This window comes from Choloepus didactylus, chromosome 2 (assembly GCF_015220235.1).
Source record: "Choloepus didactylus isolate mChoDid1 chromosome 2, mChoDid1.pri, whole genome shotgun sequence".
In the NCBI taxonomy this organism is placed as follows: domain Eukaryota; kingdom Metazoa; phylum Chordata; class Mammalia; order Pilosa; family Megalonychidae; genus Choloepus; species Choloepus didactylus.
In genome coordinates, this window is record NC_051308.1 from 80,225,660 (window position 1) to 80,247,254 (window position 21,595).

At 38.2% G+C, this 21,595-nt stretch overlaps 1 protein-coding gene across 1 annotated transcript in view; it reads left to right on the forward strand.

The window, feature by feature from the left end:
• SHCBP1L (SHC binding and spindle associated 1 like) overlaps positions 1-21,595 on the forward strand; it is a 67,139-nt gene that overhangs the window by 45,204 nt on the left and 340 nt on the right. Inside the window, exons 7-9 of the mRNA XM_037825203.1 lie at positions 14,212-14,365; positions 15,420-15,670; positions 19,866-19,988. Of these exons, the coding sequence (XP_037681131.1) occupies positions 14,212-14,365; positions 15,420-15,670; positions 19,866-19,988 (528 nt within the window). The remainder of the gene's footprint in view (positions 1-14,211; positions 14,366-15,419; positions 15,671-19,865; positions 19,989-21,595) is intronic.

The following is a 21,595-nucleotide window of genomic DNA, read 5'->3' on the forward strand; positions in this document are numbered from 1 at the left end:
TTATTTCACAAACATGATGTCTTCAGAGTTCATCCATATAGTAGCATGTATCAGAACTTCATTCCCTGTAGGGCTGACTAATGTTCCATTGTATGTATATACTGCATTTTGTTTATCCATTCATCTGCTGATTGACTTTGGGTTGTTTCCACCTTTTGGCCATTGTGAACAATGCTGCTATGAACCTTGGTGTACAGGCATTTGTCCAAGCACCTGCTTTCAATTATTTTGGGTATATACCTAGAAATCAGATTATTGAGTCATATGATAGTTCTATGGTTAACATTTTGAGGAACCACCAAGTTGTTTTCCACAGCAGTTACACTAACAATGTACTAAAGTTCATAGTTGGATTTGATTTGCCAATATTTTAAGGAATTTTACATCTATGTTCATAGCAGATGTTCTATAGTTTTCCTTCTTATAATGTCTTTTTCTGGTTTTTGTATTAGGGTAATGCTGGCCTCACACAATGAGTTAGGAAGTGTTCCCTCTGCTTCTATTTTCTGGAAGCCATTATAGAGAATTAGCATCATTTCTTATTTAAATGTTTTGTAGAATTCACCAATGAAACCATCAGGGCTGGTGCTTTCTGTTTTAGAAAGCTATTAATTGTTGATTCAATTTGTTTAAAAGATACAGCCCTATTCAGATTATCTATTTTTGCTTGTGTGAGTGTTTTGGTAGATTGTGTCTTTCCAGGATTGATCCATTTCATCTAAGTCATCAAATTTGGGGGCATAGAATTGTTTATATTATTGTTTTTACCCATTTAATGTCTTTAGGATCAGTTTTGATGGCATCTCTTCATTTTCTTTTTAGTAATTTGAGTCTCCTCTCTTTTTCTCTTAGAGGTTTATCAATTTTATTGATCTTTTCAAAGGGTCATGTTTGGTTTCGTCGTATTTCTATATCTTTTTTTTTCAGCCCATGCTGTGAATTAGCAATAGACATAAGCAAAATATCACCATTGACTACTTCTACTCAAATTCTTTTAAGAGGCCAGGCTCTGGCTGACAGTGTATTTGATAACTTAACAGAGTTTTGTGGAGTTAAAATGTATAATGATGTTTGCTGATTGTTTCTAAATATGTTGGATACCATTGTTAAGGAAAGGGATGAGTCAAGGCCTCAAGCTCCCAGCTCAAGCACCACATGAAGGTCATGAAAGTTTCTATGTGTGCCCTGAAAGAAACTCTAATTTCTTGTAGCTGCAGACTTGAGATTTCTGAAAACCAGACCCAGAGTCTCATTGTTTAAGTGACTGAATTACAGCATAAATTGAATTCCCAACCTTGAAGGCCATCTGATGTTAAAGTGAGGGCATTGATTGGGAACGAATGGGGACCTGAAAATTGGCATGGGGACATATGGGGACATAATGGTGATGGAGGGGATATTGAAAGCCTAGATTCTGCTGAGTCTTCTTTGCCAGATAAACCTGTAATGGTCTGCCCTGAGGAATCCGGCACCCAACCTCCAGTCTTCCCTTAGGAATCATTCATGCTGCTTCCATCTGAAGAGATTAATACTGTTGTCCCTGATAAACGTGTAACTTCCTCCCCTGAAGAAACATTCCTCACACATCTGTCTGAAGAGATTAACCTGTTTATCACCAGATGAAACTATAATGGAATGCACAGAGGTAGTTGGCTTGTAAGACACAGGTAATTCCTCTCATAACCCACCCCTACCACCCGTTTCCTTCCATACCTATAGCTAGACTGAAATCCCAACAGGCCCAGAAATGTGAGGTACAAAGTGCACTACACTCCAAAAAACTGCATGAGTTTTCCAATTTATATAGTCAGAAATAATAGGAAGATGTATGGGAACGGATATTAAAAGTGTGGGATAATGGTGCAAGGAACATAAAGTTGGATCAGGCTGATTTATTGATATGGGCCCATTAAGTAGGGACTCTGGATTCACTAATATACCTTGAGGGGTTAGAAAGCGGTGTAACAGTTTTTCAGGTGGTTGGCTGAAGCATGGACCAAAAGGTAGCCTACATTACCTGAAGTTGAAATGCCAGAACTGCCCTGAAGATGAGGGGATCTAAAGGCTTAGAGAAACTGGAATGTGAGAGTGGATCTGCTCACCCACCACAGGAATGTCCAGAGGACATACCTTTCACCAGAACTATGAGGAATAAAATCCTGTGAGTAGCTCCATCATCCCTGAAGAGCTCTATGGTTGCTATTCTCTGTAGGTCAGATATTACTGTGGGAATTGCTGCCACTGAACTTGGATCCTTAAACAAAATGGGGATGTTTGAATCCCTGGTTGGCAGGAGTCGAGAGGCAGCACTTAATTACCAGAGATTAAGGTGAGTTTGGCTACCATAATGGACAGCAGAGTAAAGCAGCAATCAGAATAATCTGACTCACAGAAATCTATGGTGTTAACTAGTTGATCATGGAGTATCTAGAAGGTAAATAGATGAGAAGTATACTAAATTTTTACTTGATCTGTATAAGCAGAAGAGTTCTAGGTTGAGTGGACAGAAGTTTAACTTGAGTTACAAAAATAGACAGTCACAGACTCTCAATCAATTCCCAGATTTGAGACAGTTTACAGACCCAGAACCTCTTGAATGGAGGGAAGGCTTAGTCCCCTTGGAGAAGGACTCTGCTACATGCCAAAGATTTATATTGTTATTCTGCTCTCAGCCTTCCCTAAAGGTACTTACAGTATTTTACCATGGTTACTGTGCATTGGAGAAAAGGAAATGATCAGACATTTAGGGGATTACTAGACACTGACTCTGAACTGACATTAATTCTAGGAGACCCAAAACATCACTCTGGTCCTCCAGTCACAATACGGGCTTATGGAGGTCAAGTGATCAATGGACTTTTAGCTCAGGTCCATATCACAGTGCATCTGATGGATCCGGTGGGTCCCTAAACCCCTTCTGTGCTTATTTACCCAGTTCAAGAATGCATAATTGGAATAGCAACCAATGCAGAAACATTGGTTCTCTGACTTGTGGAGTGAGGGTTATTATGGTAGGAAAGGCCAAGGGAAACCACTAGAATTGCCTCTACTTAGCAAAATAGTAAATCTAAAGCAATATCATATTTCTGGAAGGATTGTAGAGATTAGTACCACCATCGAGGTCTTGAAGGATGCAGGGGTGATGATTCCTGCCACATCCCTATTCAACTCTTCTACTTGGCCTGTGCAGCAAATAGATGATACTTAGAGGATGACAGTGGATTACCATAAACTTAACCAGGTGGTGACTTCAATTGTAGCTACTGTTCCAGATGCGATATCATTGCTTGAGTAAATCAATACATTCCCTGGTACTGGTATGCAGCTATTGATCTGGCAAATGATTTTTTCTCAATAGCTGTTAGTAAGGACCACCAGAAACAGTTTACTTTCAGCTGGCAAGGCCAGCAGTATACCTTCACTGCCCTACCTCAGGGGAATATCAAATCTCCAGCCCTTTGTTATAATATAGTCAGCAGGACCTTGATCATCTTTCCCTCCCACAAGACAATTACACTAGTCTAATATGTTGACGGAATTGTGCTGATTGGACACAGCAAGAAGTAGCAACTATTCTAGACTTATTAGTAAGGCATTTGTTTGTCAGAGGGTAGGAGATAAATTCAACAAAAATTTGGAGGTCTTCCACCTCAGTGAAATTTTGAGGCATCCAGTGGTGTGGGGCATGCTGAGATATTCCTTCTAAGGTGAAGGATAAGTTGTTATATCTGGACCTTCCCAACCAAAAGAGAGGTATAATGTCTAGTTGGCCTTTTTGGATTTTGGAGACAATGTATTTCTCATATGTGTGTGCTACTATGGCCTACTTACTAAGTAACCCAAAGTGCTGCTAGTTTTGAATGGAGGCTAGAACAAAAAGAGGTTCCGCAACAGGTCCAGGGTGCAAGCAACTCTGTCACTTGGGCCAAATGATCCAGCAGATTCAGCTGGAAGTTTCAGTGGCAAATAGAGATGCTGTTTAGAGCCTTTGACAGGCTCCCATAGCAGAATCATAGCACAGATCCTTAGGGTTTTAGAGCAAAGCCCTGCCATCCTCTGCAGATATCTGTTCTCTTTTTGAGAAACAGGCTTTGGTATGTTACTGGGCCTTGGTATAGAAGAAATACTTAACCATGGGCCACCAAGTTACCACAGATCCTGAATTTTGTCTGTCATGAACTTGGTGTTTGTGCAGGTTTGAATCTGATTGTACCCCAGGAAAGATCATGTTCTTTTAATCCATTTTTGTGGGGGCAGACCTATTATGGGTGGGACCTTTTGGTTAGGCTATTTCAATTGAGATGTGACTGAGCCCATTCAAAATGGATCTTAATCCTTTACTGGAGTCCTTTATGAAGAGGATAAAAGATAGTAAAAGCCCAGAGAGCTGAGAGAGAATTGTCTCAGGAGAAATAAGCAAGGATGCACAGAAGCTGAGAGAGAAAACCACGATACCAGAACTCAGGAGAGAAGAACCAGCAGACATCACTGTGTGCCTTCCCATGTGACAAAGGAACCACTGATGCCAGCAGCCTTTCTTCAGGGAAGGTATCTTCCTATTGATGGTCTTAGAACTTTAAATTTGTAACCTAATAAATCCCTATTGAAAAAGACAACCCATTTCTGGTATATTGCATTCTGGCAGCTTAGCAAACCGAAACAATATTGTTTGATCCACCAAATTTGTTTGGCTTCCACTGCAGCACTCCATCATCAAATGGAGGTGGTATATGTGAGACCAGGCTTGAGCACATCCTGAAGGCACAAGTAAGTTAAATGAGGAAGTGGCCTAAATGCCCATAACCCCTACTCCTGTCACAATACCTTCTCTTTCCTAGCCCACACCTATGGCCTCTCGGGGAGTTCCCTACAATCAATTCACTGAGGAAGAGAAAACTTGGGCCTGGTTTACAGATGGTTCTGCACAATATACAGGTATTACCTGAAAGTGCACAGCTGGAGCACTACAGCCCCCTTTCTGGGAAATTCCTGAAGGACAGTGGTGAAGGGAAATCCTCCCAGTGGACAAAACTTCAAGTAGTACATTGGTTGTTCATTTTGCTTGAAAGAAGAAATGGCTAGACATGCATTTGTATACCAGTTCATGAGCCATGGCCAATGATTTGGCTGGATGGTCAGGGACTTGGAAGGAACATGATTGGAAAACTGGTGATAAAGAGGACTGGGGGAGAGGTATGTGAATAGACAGTTCTAAATGGGCAAAAAACATGTTGACATTTGTGTCCCATGTGAATGCTCACCAGAGGGTGACTTCAGTAGAGGATTTTAATAATAGTGGATAGATGACTTGTTTTGTCAATAACATTCAGCCTCTTTCCCCAAATACTCCTGTCATTGTCAAGAAAAATAGCTGTTTACGTTTCCTGGGTTGCTCAAGCAAATCTTATGAACTGATTCAGCTTAAAGAATGGAAATTTACTCACTCACAGTTTTGAAGGTGGGAAAATATCCAAATTAAGGTGATGCTTTCTCCCCATGCACTGTGGCATTCTGGTGCTAGCTGCTGTTGATACTTGGTTCCTCTGTCACATAGCAAGGCATGTGGGTGGTATCTCCAGGTCTTTTCCTTCTCTTCTGGGTTCTTGCTTCTTGTGGCCTTCTTCCTCTACCTGAATTCCATTCTCTTATAAAGGACTCCAGTAATAGGATTAAAAACCATCCTGATTGAGGTGGGTCACACTTTAACTGAAGTAACCTCATCAAAAGGTCCAACTTGCAATAGGTTCACATCCACAGGAATGGATTAAATTTAAGAACCTGTTCTTAAGACATGTTCTTTCCACATATAAAATACATTCATTTCATCACAGTATCCCAAAGGTCTTAAGTCATTTCAGAAACAATGCTTAGTACAAAGTCTTTGCATTTCTGCGTTTCTAATCCTGACTTGCACAAAATTTGTTATGGTTGTGGTCTATCCTGGGGCACAGTTCCTCTCTGTCTGTGGACCTGTGAAACGTAGAGAACAAATTATCTGCTTCTGATATACAATGGAGGGACAGGCATAGGATAAGCATTCACATTCCCAAAGGGAGAAATTGGAAACAGGAGTTATGGGTACCAAACCATTCTGAAACCCAGCTGGGCATACTCTATTAGATTTCAAGGTCTTACAGTCATCTATGGAATGATGTTTTGTCCTCTGGACCTGATGAAGCAGCAGCCCCACCTCTTCCAAGTGCTTGCACAGTGCCCATGCCCTCCCTGAATACTGGAGTGAAGACTTCACCCACTCCAAGCATCTGGATGGTGGCCAGGCTCTCCAGCAATGCTGGGGCACAGGCTGCACCCTCTCAGAGCACTGGGGTGGCAGCACTCTTCCTGAACAATGAGGCAGAAGGCCCACCCTGTCCAAGTGCCAGGGCTGACTTACCGTTTCTATACACTTGGGTGTTCCTATTTTCTTGGACCAAGAAAATGTCTTTGGTCCAGACCTCAGCTTCCGTGATTCTGCAGTGATATTTCCTTCAACTTGTTCCTTCTCTGTTCCTTTTAGTCCAGGCTGGCAGTGGTTCTGTTCATGCATTTCTTACAAAAAAAAAAAAAAAAAGTCTGTTTTGCATGTAGTATACAGGGCTGCAAATCATTAGACAAAAGAACATTCCACAAATCCTTCCTGAGTAACTCCATTTCTAATCCTGACTTCTACTGAAATGACTGACTGGATCCAGTTAAACCCTCACATGGAATATTATTCTCTGGAGACTCACTTATCAGAAATTCAGAATTTTCCAAACCATCAATTTCTGGTTTATTTATGACCAGGAATTCAGTTTATCCCTTTCCTTTCATATTTTACTATAAGCTGCAAGGAGAAACCAGACTGCACTTTCGACACTTAGCTTGTAAATCACCTTAGCTAGATATCCAAGTTTATCACTGTGTCAGTTTGGATGTATTATGTCCCCCAAAAGGCCATGTTCTTTGATGCAGTCTTGTGGGGGCAGAGGTATTTAGTCTTGATTAGCTGGAACTTTTGGATTAGGTTGTTTCAATGGAGATGTAGCCCACCAAACTGTAGGTGATAACTGATTGGATTATTTCCATGGAGGTGCAGCCCTGCCCATTGAGGGTGGGTCTTGATTTAATCACTGGAGCCCTATAAAAAGAGCTCACAGACAGAAGGACCTCAGAGCAGCTATGAGTGACATTTTGGAGAGCAGCTTAGAGAGACATTTTTGAAGATAGTCATTGAAAGCTGAAGCTGACATTTTGGAGAACGCCAGTTTGAAATGCAACCTGGGAGCAAGCAGACGCCAGCTACGGGCCTCCCCAGCTAACAGAGGTTTTCCAGAAGCCAATGGCCTTTCTCCAGTGAAGGTACCCTATTGTTGGTGCCTTACCTTGGACACTTTATGTCCTTAAGACTGTAACTTTGTAACCAAATAAACCCCCTTTATAAAAGCCAATCCATTTCTGGTATTTTGCAAAACAGCAGCATTAGCAAACTGGAACAATCACTTTCAAGTTCTGCCTTCCATCTGACATCAGAACTCAATTTTTCCAAGTTCTCTGCCACTTTAAAATAAGGATCACCTTTCCTCCAGTTTCTGATAACACATTCATCATTTCCTTCTAAGGCTTCATTGGAAGTACCTTTGGCATCCATGTATCTAGCAATAGTCCCTTCAAAGCAATTTAAGCCTTTTCTATCAAGCACCTCACAATTCTTCCAGCCTCTACCCATTACCCAATTCCAAGGCTGTTCTCATATTTTTGGTATTTGCAATAGCAGAACCTCATTTCTTGGCACCAAAATCTGTTTATGTCTCCTTTGTTGCTCAAGCAAACACAGTGCAATGGGTTGGCTTAAACAATGGGAATTTATTCACTCACAGTTTTGAGGCTGGGAAAATGTCCAAATAAAGTCATCATCAAGGAGATGCTTTCTCCCTGAGGACTGTGGCATTCTGGGACTAGCTGCTCTTGATCCTTCATTCATCTGTCACATGACAAGGCACATGGTGGCATCTCCTGTTCTTTCCTTTTCTTCTGGGTTCTGTTTCAGCTTCTTGCTTCCTGTGGCTTTCTCTCTGTGTCTGAATTTCATTCTCTTATATAAAGGATTCCAGTAATGGGATTAAGACCCATCCTGAGTGACATTGGTCACTCCTCAACTGAAGTAACCTCATCAAAAGGTCCTATTTACAATGGGTTCACACCCACAGGAATGAATTAAATTTAAGAACTTTTTTTTCTCAGGTACATACTGCTTCAAACCACCACAATGGCCATTATGGTAGAGATGGAGGTTATTCATAGGCTTAGCAACATGTTCTACTCACCAAGGCAGACCTAGCCGTAAACACTGCTGAGTGGTCAATCTGCCAAAAACAGAGACTAACACTCAGTCCCTGACACGGCACCATTCTCTGAAGTGATCAACCTACTGCCTGGTGGCAGGTTGATTACATTGGATCACTTCCATCACAGAAGGGGCAGTGTTTTGTTTTTACTGGAATAGATGCATATTCCAGATACAGATTTGCCTTCCCTGCATGCAGTGCTTCTGTCAACACTACCATCCATGGACTTACAGAATGCTTTATCCACCATTGTGATATTCTACACAATTTTGCTTCTGATCAAGGAATTCAGTTCACAGCAAATGAAGTGTGGGAATGGGCACATGGTCTTAACATGTTCCCCATCACCTTGGAGCAGCTGGATTCACAGAATGGTAAAGAATCAATTATGGCATCAAATGGGTAGCAATATCTTGCAGGAGGCTGTGTATGCTCTAAATCTGCATCCCATCTGTTGTGCTATTTCTCCCATGGCCAGGATTCATTAGTCCAGGAATTAAGGGATGGAAATGGGAGTGGCACTACCCATTATTGTAATCCATTAGAAATAATTTTGCTTCCTGTCCCAATGATCTTACGCTCTGCTAGTCTATGGGTCTTAATTCCAAAAGGAGGAGGAGTTTCACCAGAATATGATTCCATTGAACTGGAAGTTAAGACTGCCACCTGGCCACATTGGGCTGCTCATGCCTGTGAATCAACAGGCAAAAAAGGAAATTACTGTACTGGCTGGAGTGATTGATTCTGATTTTTTTATTTGTACTTTTTTTTAAATTAAATTCAGTTTTATTGAAATATATTCACATATCATACTATCATCCATGGTGTACAATCAGCTGTTCACAGTACCATCTTACAGTTATGCATTCATCACCCCAGTCTATTTTTGAACATTTTCCTTATGCCAGAAAGAATCAGAATAAGAATAAAAAATAAAAGTAAAAAAGAACACCCAAATCATCTCCCCCCCCATCCCACCCTATTTTTCATTTAGTTTTTGTCCCCATTTTTCTACTCATCCGTCCATACACTGGATAAAGGGAGTACGATCCACAAGGTTTTCACACTCACACTGTCACTCCTTTAAACTACATTGTTATACACTTGTCTTCAAGAGTCAAGGCTACTGGGCTGGAGTTTGATTGTTTCAGGTATTTACTTCTAATTATTCCAATACATTAAAACCTAAAGAGGGTTATCTATATAGTGCGTAAGAATGTCCACCAGAGTGACCTCTCGACTCCATTTGAAATCTCTCAGCCACCGAAGCTTCACTTCGTTTCATCTTGCATCCCCCTTTTGGTCAAGAAGGTATTCCCAATACCACAATGCCGGGTTCAGATTCATCCCCGGGAGTCATATTCTGCGTTGCCAGGGAGATTTCCACCCCTGGGAGTCAGGTCCCACGTAGAGGGGAGGGCAGTGAGTTCACTTGCCATGGTAGCTTAACTAGAGAGAGAGGACCACATGTGAGCAACAAAGAGCCATTCAGGGGGAGACTTTTTGGCACAATTGTAAGCAGGTTTAGCCTCTCCTTTGCAGTAACAAGCTTCATAAGGGTAGGCCTCAAGATAATGGGCTCGGCATACCAAGCACTCAGTCCTCCATGTTTGTGAGAACATCAGCAACAATCCAGGTGAGGAAGCCCAACACTTCTGCTTTTTCCCCTGGCTCCTCAGGGGGTCCTGCCTATATATTTTTGTTCTCTGCCCAAATTACTTTGAGATGTGTTGCTATTTCACTGTAACCTATACAAACCTGCCATATCTAACTTCCTATTCAAAGTTCCATGTAATTGTGGTGTTTGAACAGACTGTAGAAGTTATGTTGTTTAGAAAATATAGATCCTGCACAAATAAACATCTCTTTCTGTGGTTTCACATGGAACTTGAAGTTTTAACAGACAGTTTCAGCCTTTACCCTTTGGCCCTATTTGCCCTAGTCTTAACCAGGTCTGCTTCATTCATATCTCTAATTGAAGTCTGGGCCCTTTTTTTTTTTTTTTTTTTGTTAACAGTTGCCGTATGCTTTAATACTGACATTCATATCTGCCGAGCTTTAGATCTGAGTTTCAGGTGTCACACAGATACCCAATGTTCCAGAGACCAATCAGGTTATACACAAAGGGATCAGCATCTCAGAGTCTGGAGATAGCCATTACAATTCAGGAAAAGATTTGACTGCTTTAAGAGCTTACCGTCTAGGGCCCATTACAATACTCGTTTACCTGTTAGGCTGTGCTCTAAGATTCAAATCTGGGTTTACACATTATAGTTAGTCCATATTGGTGAGGCATTATAGTGTTTGCTTTTGTTTCTGGCATACTTCATTCAAAATGCTGTCTACAGGATCCATTCACCTTGTTGCATGTCTCACAGCTTCACTTCTTCTCATAGTAGCTCAATATTCCATTGTATGCATATACCACAGTTGATTCTGATTTTCAAGAGGAAATGGGGCTGCTACTAAAGAAGAGGTTGCCTGGAATACAGGAGATCCCTTAGAGTGTTTCTTAGTTCTCCCATGCCCTGTAATTAAAGTCAATGGAAAACTGTAACAAACCAATCCAGGCAGGTCTACTAATAACTCAGAGTCTTCAGGAATGAAGGTTTGGGTTGCCCCACAGAGCAGAGAACCAAGACCAGCTGAGGGTAAAGGGAATATGAAATGAGTAGTGGAAGAAGGTAGTTAACATATGAGCTACCTCATGACCAGTTGCCAAAACAAGAACTATAATGGCTATGTGTACTTCTTCCTTGTTTTGTTATGAATATGTTTGTATATATACATAAAACAAATAACTTTGTTTTCTTCCCTATATTATCCCCTTATCACATAACATGAGTTGTATTAACTTTACATCATAATATTTAAGTTACTAGATATCATGTTTAAGAGTGAATATTACCAAGGACTTGCATCCTCTTCTGGAGAAAGGGTTACTTTGTTGCCAGTTATACACAAGACAGTTGAATTATGTTAGGCAAAAGTATGACTTTTATTGTTTTTATTTAGAAATTAAGTGTGGTTTAAGGAGATGTGTATGGGTGATAAATTGACAAGAGGTGCACTGTGATGGTTAATTTCATGTGTCAACTTGGCAAGTTTATGGTTTCCAGTTGTTTGGTCACACGAGCACTGGTCTGATTGTTACTGTGTGGGTATTTCCTGGATTTAAGTATTAGTCAGTTGATTGCATCTATGGCTAATCACATTTACAATCAACAAAGGAAATTGCCTTCAGCAATGATAGAAGTCTCATCCAACCAGTTGTAGGACTTAAAGGAAGAATTGATGATTTCAACAGTCAGAAAGAGAATTTCTATCTCTACTTCAGCCAGCCAGCCTCTGGCAATTCATTGAAGCCTTCATTGGTATTCCTAACTTGTGGATTTATATATCCTGTTGGGTCTGTTTTACTGGAGAACCCTGACTAATACAGGACTCTTAGATTCTGTTCATTTTTTTTTCTTCATTCTCTCTTCTTTCTGCTCCTCAGATTGGATCATCTTATCATTTCAAACATCTTATCTTCAATTTTACAGATTCTTTCTTATGGCCCACTCAGATCTGCTGCTGAATCCCTCTTTGCCATTTGCTTGTGAGCTGGAGCGCTCTTTCAAACTCTAAGCCAGGTTCATCAAGAAATAACGGTGTAGAGAGTTGAATCAGTCCCTCCAATGAAGCAACCATTAAGCTGGCCAAAAAAATTGTTTTATCTTAAATAATAAAACACTTTCCTAATCTAAACACTACATTTCTCAGTCTCTTCCCATGCAAAACAAAACTTGAATTATTTGCCTGTGCTTGTCTCTACTTCTTTCACATTCATACCCCTACCCATTATGATCTGGCTTCTGCCTCCAGCATACCACTAAAAATGTTCTCTTGGTTATGTGGGACCTCCCTGTGGGTAAATTCAGTAGGCACAACTCAGGGATTACCATCTGGCTTAATCTCTTAGTTGATTTGGCACTATCAGCCACTTTCTCCTTCTATGACATCCTAGTCTCTTGTCTTTTTAACTCTTTGATCAGTCTCGGTTTACTTTGAGAGCTGTTTTTATTTTCTGCCTGTCCTATAAATGTTGTTCCTCAGTGTTCTGTCATAGAGTGTCATCTTTCCCTCCTTTCTTTACACATTCTTGTAGTTAATCTCATCAATTCCCATGCTTGACTTATAAATGTAAATAACTCCAAGATCTCTATGCCTAACCAGATTTTGGTCCTATATTCTAGACCCTTATATCTATAGTCTACTGAATAGTTCTCCTTAGCTCCTCCACTGGCAACTCAATAACTGATACCAAAATTAAATTCATTATCTTCCTCCATCAAATTTTCTTTTCCCTTCTGTATATCCTATCTCGGTGAATAATAAAAATATAAATGAAAAAAGTTCCAGACTTTTTACAAAACTATTTATAGAAGTAATCTTTGTACTTTCTGCCTGCAAAGTAATTGGAGTATGTAATGTGAAAAGCCAGTACAAATTAATTTATAGATGTGCTTATTTAGTTTTACATATATAAGTTTCACATATATATGGAAAAACTGTTCACACTCACTTAACAAAGAATGTAAATTAAATGAGGCACAGTGAGGATTTTTGCCCATTAAAATGACAAATATTTTTAGAATTAAGAATACCCTGTGTTGATAAGTTTGCAGTGAAATGCGTATTCTCAAACCAAGTTTTAATTGGTTAAACATTTCTGGAGGGCATTTGGCAATGTGTGATCAGGAGGCTTAAAAATGTTTTATAAGCCCTTTGATGCTGTAATTTCCTGTCTAGTTTATTCTAAACAACTAAAGGTGTGCACAAGGATTTACTTGCAATATTTTCATAATAGTGAAAAATTGTAAACCTCCTAAATAAATAAAAGAAAATAATAATACAAATTATGGTACATTCATATAATACACTATTATGTAACCATTAAAAATGAGGCAGTGAAATAATATTTAAATACATGGGAAATGTGATTAGTCATTAAATGAATCAGAATTCAAAATACTACACAGTATATGGTATAATATATTGGTGTATGAATAAATGAGTATATGGATAAAAGACTGGAATATTTGTATCAACAGATTATATTTAAGTAAAAATATATCGGTTAATTTTTTCTTTTGTTACACTTGCTTTCATTTTCTGTATTTTTATAACAAGTATCACTTTTATAATACATGTGAGTGATAGTGCCATTTACATTGGGATAAAAATGGAATAGGCTTCTTGTTTTCAGAATGTATTTTTAGTTTCCAAAATTTATTTTTAATATCCTTCACTCTTCATGGCACTAATAATGAAATTCTTTTTTCTTTTCTACTACCAGTGCAAATTCTTGGTGCCCTTTGTTTTTAGTTCCAGAACCTTAAAATAAAAAATTTTGTTGATTCACCAAAATTTGAGAGTCAGTTTGTATTTAACAAATAGCATATTGCATAGAGTGTGAGGTCTGGCATCACACAAACCTGGATTTAAAGCTTGGCTTTCCACAAACTCTGTATCCTTTGGCAAATCATTTAATCTCATGGCACTTGAATTTCCTTACCCTTTTATGGGGATAATAATACTTTACCTAAAATATTTGTTGTGAGGAATAGCATGTATTATGAAAAAATCAAAATTCAACTTCTGGTACATAGCTTATACCCAGTATTTAGTAGCTGTAAAATTATTAGTGTTTGTAAAGAAAGAACATCTCATATCATTACTCCTTTAATTGGTAGACTGGTACTCTGAGCTTTTAAGGAACATAAACACTATATAGTTAAGTCTTTGGGAAAAGCACATGTCAGTAACAAATAACTGATTAAAATAACAACTTTCAGTTTAACTTATTGTTCAGGTGCATTGTTTTATTTCTTCTTTTCAGGTAAAGGACTTATCTTCAGACACACTTCTTCAACAGCATGATGATTTGGATTTGGCTTTGGATAGTTGTTATAGTGGAGATACAGTAGTTATTTTTCCCGGAGAATATCAAGCTGCAAACCTTGCTTTATTGACCGATGACATCGTTATAAAGGGTTAGCAGTGCATCTTTTGCAATGGTTTTATAAAAATGTATATTGGACAAACTGTATATTATAAACATGTTTAATGAAATTAATAGAAATTAGATCAGTTTGTTTCACAAAAATCCCTTATGCAGTTTTTACAATTAAGACCTGTTCATAATATGTTCTATTAGCTCCACCTATGCTTTTACCAAAAGTATTTTTTTTCCCTCACTTATTACCACTGCTCTTCATAGGACCTTACTAGGAAAAGCCAGATGTAAGTTTATATTAAAATATTCTCAGCATTTTCTTAAAAAGCTAATTTACAGGCAAACTTACTAAAATAGGAGTAGAAAAACAGAGTTTACTAAATTTCTTTTAGGTTCAGAACATATTTATTAACTTTAATTTTGTCCTTTTACTTTGAAGTAGGGGTATTCTCATTGTCTGGCCAAAAGAAAAGAACATGTGCCTCAAATTTTGCCTATCAACTCAAAAATCAAGCAAAATTTTCACTAGATTTTGATGGTTACAATCAGTATTTTGCCAAACAGTATGGGTAATAAGTATCATACTTGTAATTAAAAAAAATTTCTTTGTAACCTTCTTGAACATCCAACACCTTATTTCTGGGTAGATGTTAAATTTAGGTGATTGCTTTGACTACTTAGAGCAAAATTATGGGTAGGATTACATTAATATTCTAAGCGAATTCAGAAGTCTCTGCCAGTCTTTTTAAATTATGATAATTTATTATGGTTTTGAAACTAAATTATGATATGGTATACTTTTTATCTGTCTTAGGTATTTTGTAGATGACTGTTGGTTATAAAATTTCTGGAACATAAAGTAGAATAAGTATGTTGAATAAACACTGTAGAAAAATTTAGATTGATGATAAAATTTTTTCCATCATGGCATCAAAATAAGGACACAAGGTTACATTATTCTAGTTAACAACTGAATAATATATTACTTACTACAAATACGTGAAAGTTAAAATGTATAAGCAGTAGCAAGTGTTATTGGCTTTAAAATTTGGGACTGCTCATTTAATTATGTATTTTTGTCCTTATGATAGGAATTGGGAAGAGAGAGGAAATTATGATTACTTCCGAACCTTCTCATGACAGTTTTGTGGTGTCCAAAGCTGACAATGTGAAACTAATGCATCTATCTTTGATACAGCAAGGGACAGTTGATGGTATTGTGGTGGTAGAGTCTGGTCACATGACTCTAGAAAACTGTATATTAAAATGTGAAGGAACAGGAGTTTGTGTTCTTACGGGGGCTGCTTTGACAATTACAGACAGTGAAATTACTGGTGCCCAGGTATTTCATTTTATAAAGACTACAATTTTATATGACTACAGTTAACTTAGAGTGATCTTAATATGCAAACAAAGGGTAGCAATTTCTTCATCTTTTAATGGCATTAGAATTAAGTTTAGAAACTGGTAGAAATCAACCAAATAAGAACAAGTACAAGGATATCATAGTAAACTTAGGAAAACTGAAGTGCCTAAGTTCAAAGTAAGGAATTATTAGCATTAAATGTGATTTTAAAAACAAGTCTAGGAATCAGGGGCTCTGAAGTGGATCATGGGTCAGTCACTTGATGGTTTATTCAAAAATAAATAAGTGCTTGTAGGCTACTGTTCTGGTTTGCTAATGCTGCCATTATGCAGAACACTAGAAATGGATCAGCTTTTTATTAAAATTCAATTTTATTGAGATTATTCACATACCATACAGTCATCGAAAGTGTGCATTCAAATGCTTATGGTACCATTATATAGCTGTGCATTCGTCACCACAATTAATTTTTTTTCAATTTTGGATATTTTCATTACTCCAGAAAATAAATAAAAATGAAAAAGAAAACTCAAACCCTTCCATACCCCTAACCCCCACCTCGATTATTGAAAAGAAAAGGTAAAATTAAAATAAAGTACAATAAAAAATTCAGACAACATCACCAATGCCAAGAATCCCATATCCCTCCCTTATATCCCCCTCTTATAGGCATTTAGCTTTGGTATACTGCTTTTGTTACTTTAAAGGAAGCATAATACAATGTTTCTGTTAACTATAGACTCTAGTTTCATTGATTATAGTTTTTCCCCAATACCACCCCATTTTTTAACACCTTGCAAGGTTGACATTCATTTGTTCTATCTCATGTAAAAACATATTTGTACATTTTATCACAATTGTTGACCACTCTAGGTTTCAGTAAGTTATACAGTCCCAGGCTTTATCTTCCCTCTTTCCTTCTGGTGTCCCACATGCCCCTAACCTTCCTCTTTCAACTGTAATCACAGTCATCTTTGTTCGGTATAGTTACATTATTGTGCTACCATCACCCAACATTATGCTCTAAACCTCTCACTCCTGTCTTTTCCTATCTATCTGTAGTGCTCCCTTTAGTATTTCCTGTAGTGCAGGTATCTTGTTCACAAACTCTCTCATTGTTTGTTTGTCAGAGAATATGTTAAACTCTCTCTCATATTTGAAGGACAGTTTTACCAGATATAGAATTTTTGGTTGGCGGTTTTTCTCATTCAGTATCTTAAATATATCACACCACTGTCTTCTTGTCTCCATGGTTTCTACTGAGAAATCTGCACATAGTCTTATCAAGCTTCCTTTGTATGTGATGGATTGCTTTTCTCTTGCTGCTTTCAGGATTCTCTCTTTGTCTTTGACATTTGATAACCTGATTATTAAGTATCTTCACATAGCTCTATTCAGATCTATTCTATGGGGGTATGCTGAACTTCTTGAATCTGTGATTTTATGTCTTTCATAAGAGATGGGAAATTTTCAGTGATTATTTCCTTCATTATTGCTTCCTCCCCTTTTCTCTTATCTTCTTTTTCTGGGACACCCATGACATGTACATTCATGTGCTTCATGTTGTCATTCAATTCCCTGAGACATTGCTCATATTTTTCCATTCTTTTCCCTATCTGTTCTTTTGTGTGTAGGATTCCGGGTGTCTTGTTCTCTAGTTCCTGAGTGTTTTCTTCTGCCTCTTGAAATCTGCTGTTGTATGTCCCCATTGTGTTTTTCATCTCTTGCGTTGTGCCTTTCATTTCCATAGGTTCTGCCAGTTGTTTTTTCAAACCTTTGATTTCTACCTAATGTTCACCCAGTGTTTTCTTTATATCCTTCATCTCTTTTGCTATATCTTCCATATCTTCCCTCAACTCGTTGAATTGATTTAGCATATTTATTTGAAGATCTTTAATTAGTTGTTTCAATTCCTGTATCTCAGTTGAAGTGTAAGTTTATTCCTTTGACTGGGCCATATCTTAGTTTTTCCTAGTGCAATTTGTAGTTTTCTGTTGTCTAGGCTTCTGGTTTCCTTGATTACCCCAATCTGATTTCCCCAGACCAGAACGGGCTCAGGTCTCAGGAGGGGGATATATTCAGTATCAGGTTTCCCTGAGGGTGTGTCTTAGAAGATTGACAGACTTTCCTGTGAGGCCTCTAGGTGCTGTGCTTTTCCTAACATGTCCAGCAGGTGGCACCTGTCAGCCTGTCGCTCCCCACTGGTGTAAAAAGGTGTGGTCCCTTTAATTCTCAGCTAAAGTTGTTTCTGGTTTGATTGTTTGATACTCCTAGACCTGGGGTCTGAGTTCTGAAGGGAGGGCAGGCACTTGAGCTGGGCTCCACCTCCCTCCTCTTAGGGAAGATACACCCCCTAGGGAGTTATCTTCTGCACTTGAATTCCTCCTTTGTCTCTCTGACTCTGTTAACTCCACTGCTGCCAGGGTCAGTGCACCAAAAACTGAAAATGCCTGAGGATTTCTCCACTGAGCCACTCAGACTAAGGGAGAAAAAAGGGGGAAAGAAATTCCCTTTTCAGAGCCAGTCCCCGGCCACCCAGTTTTGCCTGTTGGCCAGAGATAATACCAGGTCTTTTGTGCTCCTTCTCTTGTGACACAGCTGTTTTCCAGTAGTCTAAGCTCAGCTGTCTTCAACAGGCTCTATTTTTTTTTCTGTCAGCCCCACCTCCTCTCCATTGGGAGCAATCTCAGGCTACTTTGCTGCTTGTTAGGGGTTTGTCTGTGTTTGTAGCTTATATTCAGCCCCAGTTGGAGCTAGGTTGAACTCTGTTTGCTTGTTCCCAGCAGGGACTGCTTCTTTCTCCCACAGTCAAGTTTTGCAGCTTAGCCTGCCATGGGGGGAGGGGGCTCCTGACGTGGTTCCGCAGTTTTTACTTACAGCCTTTATGCTGTGATCTCAGCCATTCCACTGATTCCAGGCTGGTGTATCATGTGTGGTCAGTCATGATTGTCTCCCAGCAGTTGTTCCAGACAGTTTACTATTTGTTCCTGGCTATTTACTAGTTGCTCTAGAGCATGGATTGACTTTTATAAAGGGGATTTATTGGGTTACAATTTTACAGTTTTAAGGCCATAAAAGTGTCCAAACTGAGGCATCAAGAGGTTACCATCACTGAAGAATGGCTTATGGCATCCAGAATACCTCTGTCAGTTGGGAAGGCAAGTGGCTGGCATCTGCTGGTCCTTTGCTCTTAGGTTATGTCTCAAAATATCTCTTAGTTTGTTTCTCTTAGCTCCTCTCTCTCAGTTCCTGTGCTTCCTTGCTTTCTTCTCCCAGGGTGTTTCTCTCTAAACATTTGGGGGTCCTCTCTTAGTTTCTCTGGGGCAAACTCTGGGCTTCCTCTTAGCTTAGCATCTCCAAACATCCTTCTGTCTGCATCTCCAAGCATGTCCAAGTGTCAGCAAGCATCTGAGTCCGTGCTGGCTCTTGGCTTTTCTCTTAAATACTCCAGTAAACTAATTAAGACCCACACTGAATGGGTGGGGCCACACCTCTGTGGAAATAATCTAATCAAAAGTATCACCCACAGTTGTGTGAGTCATATCTCCATGGAAATACTCAATCAAAAGTTTCCACCCTAATCAAAAGACTAGTAAATCTTCCCCTACAAGATTGCATTGAAGAACATGGCTTTTTGGGGGACATATATCCAAACCAGCACAGCTACCAAACGTTGCTCTAAGGTATTGTGATTACTTCTGACAGCTTCTGAGTAATCAGGGCATAGAAAACTTGAGTCATCAGATAACTATCACGAAAGTCATTAAAGGACTGGAAAGTTGAAGAAGAAAAATGATTAAAGAAGGTAGGAAAACAAAAGAAGACTTATAGGATGATTTTCTTAATTACCATTAAAATGAGGAAATAGAGTGTATATGAATAAAGAGGTTTTGTACTCACCTTTAGAGAATCCATTTGGGTGGGTGGGCAAGGTAATGGACTATATGACCTCAACCTTCCTTTTAGGCCTAATGATTATCTAACACAGATAATATTTAGTTTTCAATATTGTTTAATATCATTTCTAAAATAAATTGTTGAATACGTTATTATGCATTTTCATGTAATGTAAGAGTTTAGATTGCATATAGAATACAGTTTTCAAGTCTAAAGAAAATTTTAGAGATATGTTTGTGTTTTGTAGCATGTTTTATTTGTTTTTAACTTATAGGGTGCAGGTGTTGAACTGTATCCTGGGAGCATAGCCATTTTGGAAAGGAATGAAATTCATCACTGTAATAACCTCAGAACCAGTGAAAGTTCAAAAAGCACTTTAGGTGGAGTCAATATGAAGGTATTTTCACATTTCTCTACGTACAATTCTTATAAGAATTGTAAATATTTATTAGAATATGTTATGAAATATTAGCTTAATTCTTAAAATTTAGTCTTTCCATTCCTTTCTGGTTTAGAATTTTCATGCCCAATAAAAAATCTTAAAAATGTTATCATTGATCTGGAAAAAGAGCAATAGCACAAATAATAATTAAAATATGGTTAAAATGATGGTTATGGGAAACAAGTTTAGTCCTATAGTTTAATAATTTCAACGTAAGTTCTTAGCAAATTACTTTAAATACGAGAAAGTGGATAGGTTTTGCTTGTGTAATACCCTTTGAAAATTGAATTAGAAGAGAAGAATAAACACATTAGGAAACATTTTAAGCCTAATCTTCAATTTTGCATAAAATGATTTACCCTAACCAATTAAAACATTAATAGCAAAAAATTATAGGTAAAATGGCTTCCCATTCTTTTCTGCTTCTATATATATTACCTTTCTACTTCCCTCTTTAGGCTTGTGTAGTTAATGAAGTTTTTCCCTAGAACTCTAGTTTACATTTAAATTCCTTATTATTTTATGAATTTTATCACTTCAAGTAGATTGTAAACTACATAAGGGCAGGAATTGTATTATATACTACTGGTAGAACCATCCGCTCCGCCTAGCATGATTTTGCCAACTAAGCCAGGTAATTGGTTGAAAATAAGGCCCAAATGGTAGATTGGAGTATCATGGGGGCAATTTTCAAACCCTTGCTTGATCTTAAACACTTTTTTCTGCTTTTAAATATTTTCCAATTTTTCAGTGGTTCTCAAACATGAATCAGAATCACTCTGGAGACCCAGGTCCAGTTTCTGATTCAGTAGGTTGGGTAGAGCCTGAGAATTTGCATCTAGTACATTTCTAGGTGATGCTGATACTGCGTTCTGGTTGGAATCACATTTTGAGAACCATAACCATGTTATTCAAAGTGTGATCCAGAGACCAGCAGCATTGGCATCATCTGGCTTTCAAGAAATACAGAATCTCAAGCCTTATTCCAGACCAGCTGAATCAGAATCTAATGTTTAACAAGATCCTCACGTGATTTCCATGCTCGTTAAAGTTTAGTAAGACTGGTTTATAAACTATGGCAAGATCCCACCCTTGCCTGCTTCTTCAACCTCATCTCCTCTCAATTCTCTTCTACATTATACTCCAGCTACACTGGCTTAGTGTTCCCAGAATTTACCAACTTTATTCTTGTTCCAGGACCTTTGTATTTGTTATTCTGTTTACCAGAAACACTTTTCTTTTAGATCTTATGGTGGCTACCTCATTATTCATGTCTGAACATAACTGTCCTTCTTCAAAAAAGAATTTACTGTAAAGAACACTAGTTGAGTGCTACCCTCACCCCAGTCAGCCATGCTATTATATTGCTGAATTTTATTCTCTCCATATCACACATCATTAGTAAAAATAAGGGGAAAACTTTAATTTTTTCATCATTTTTATAGTTAATATTACATTGAGTGAGGAAAATAGTACTTGTTCAAAATTGAGATAGTCTCAGTTGTTTCAAGAAAGTTGTTTTATCCTAAGAATAAGTTCTAGAGTAATGTTCAATGATATGT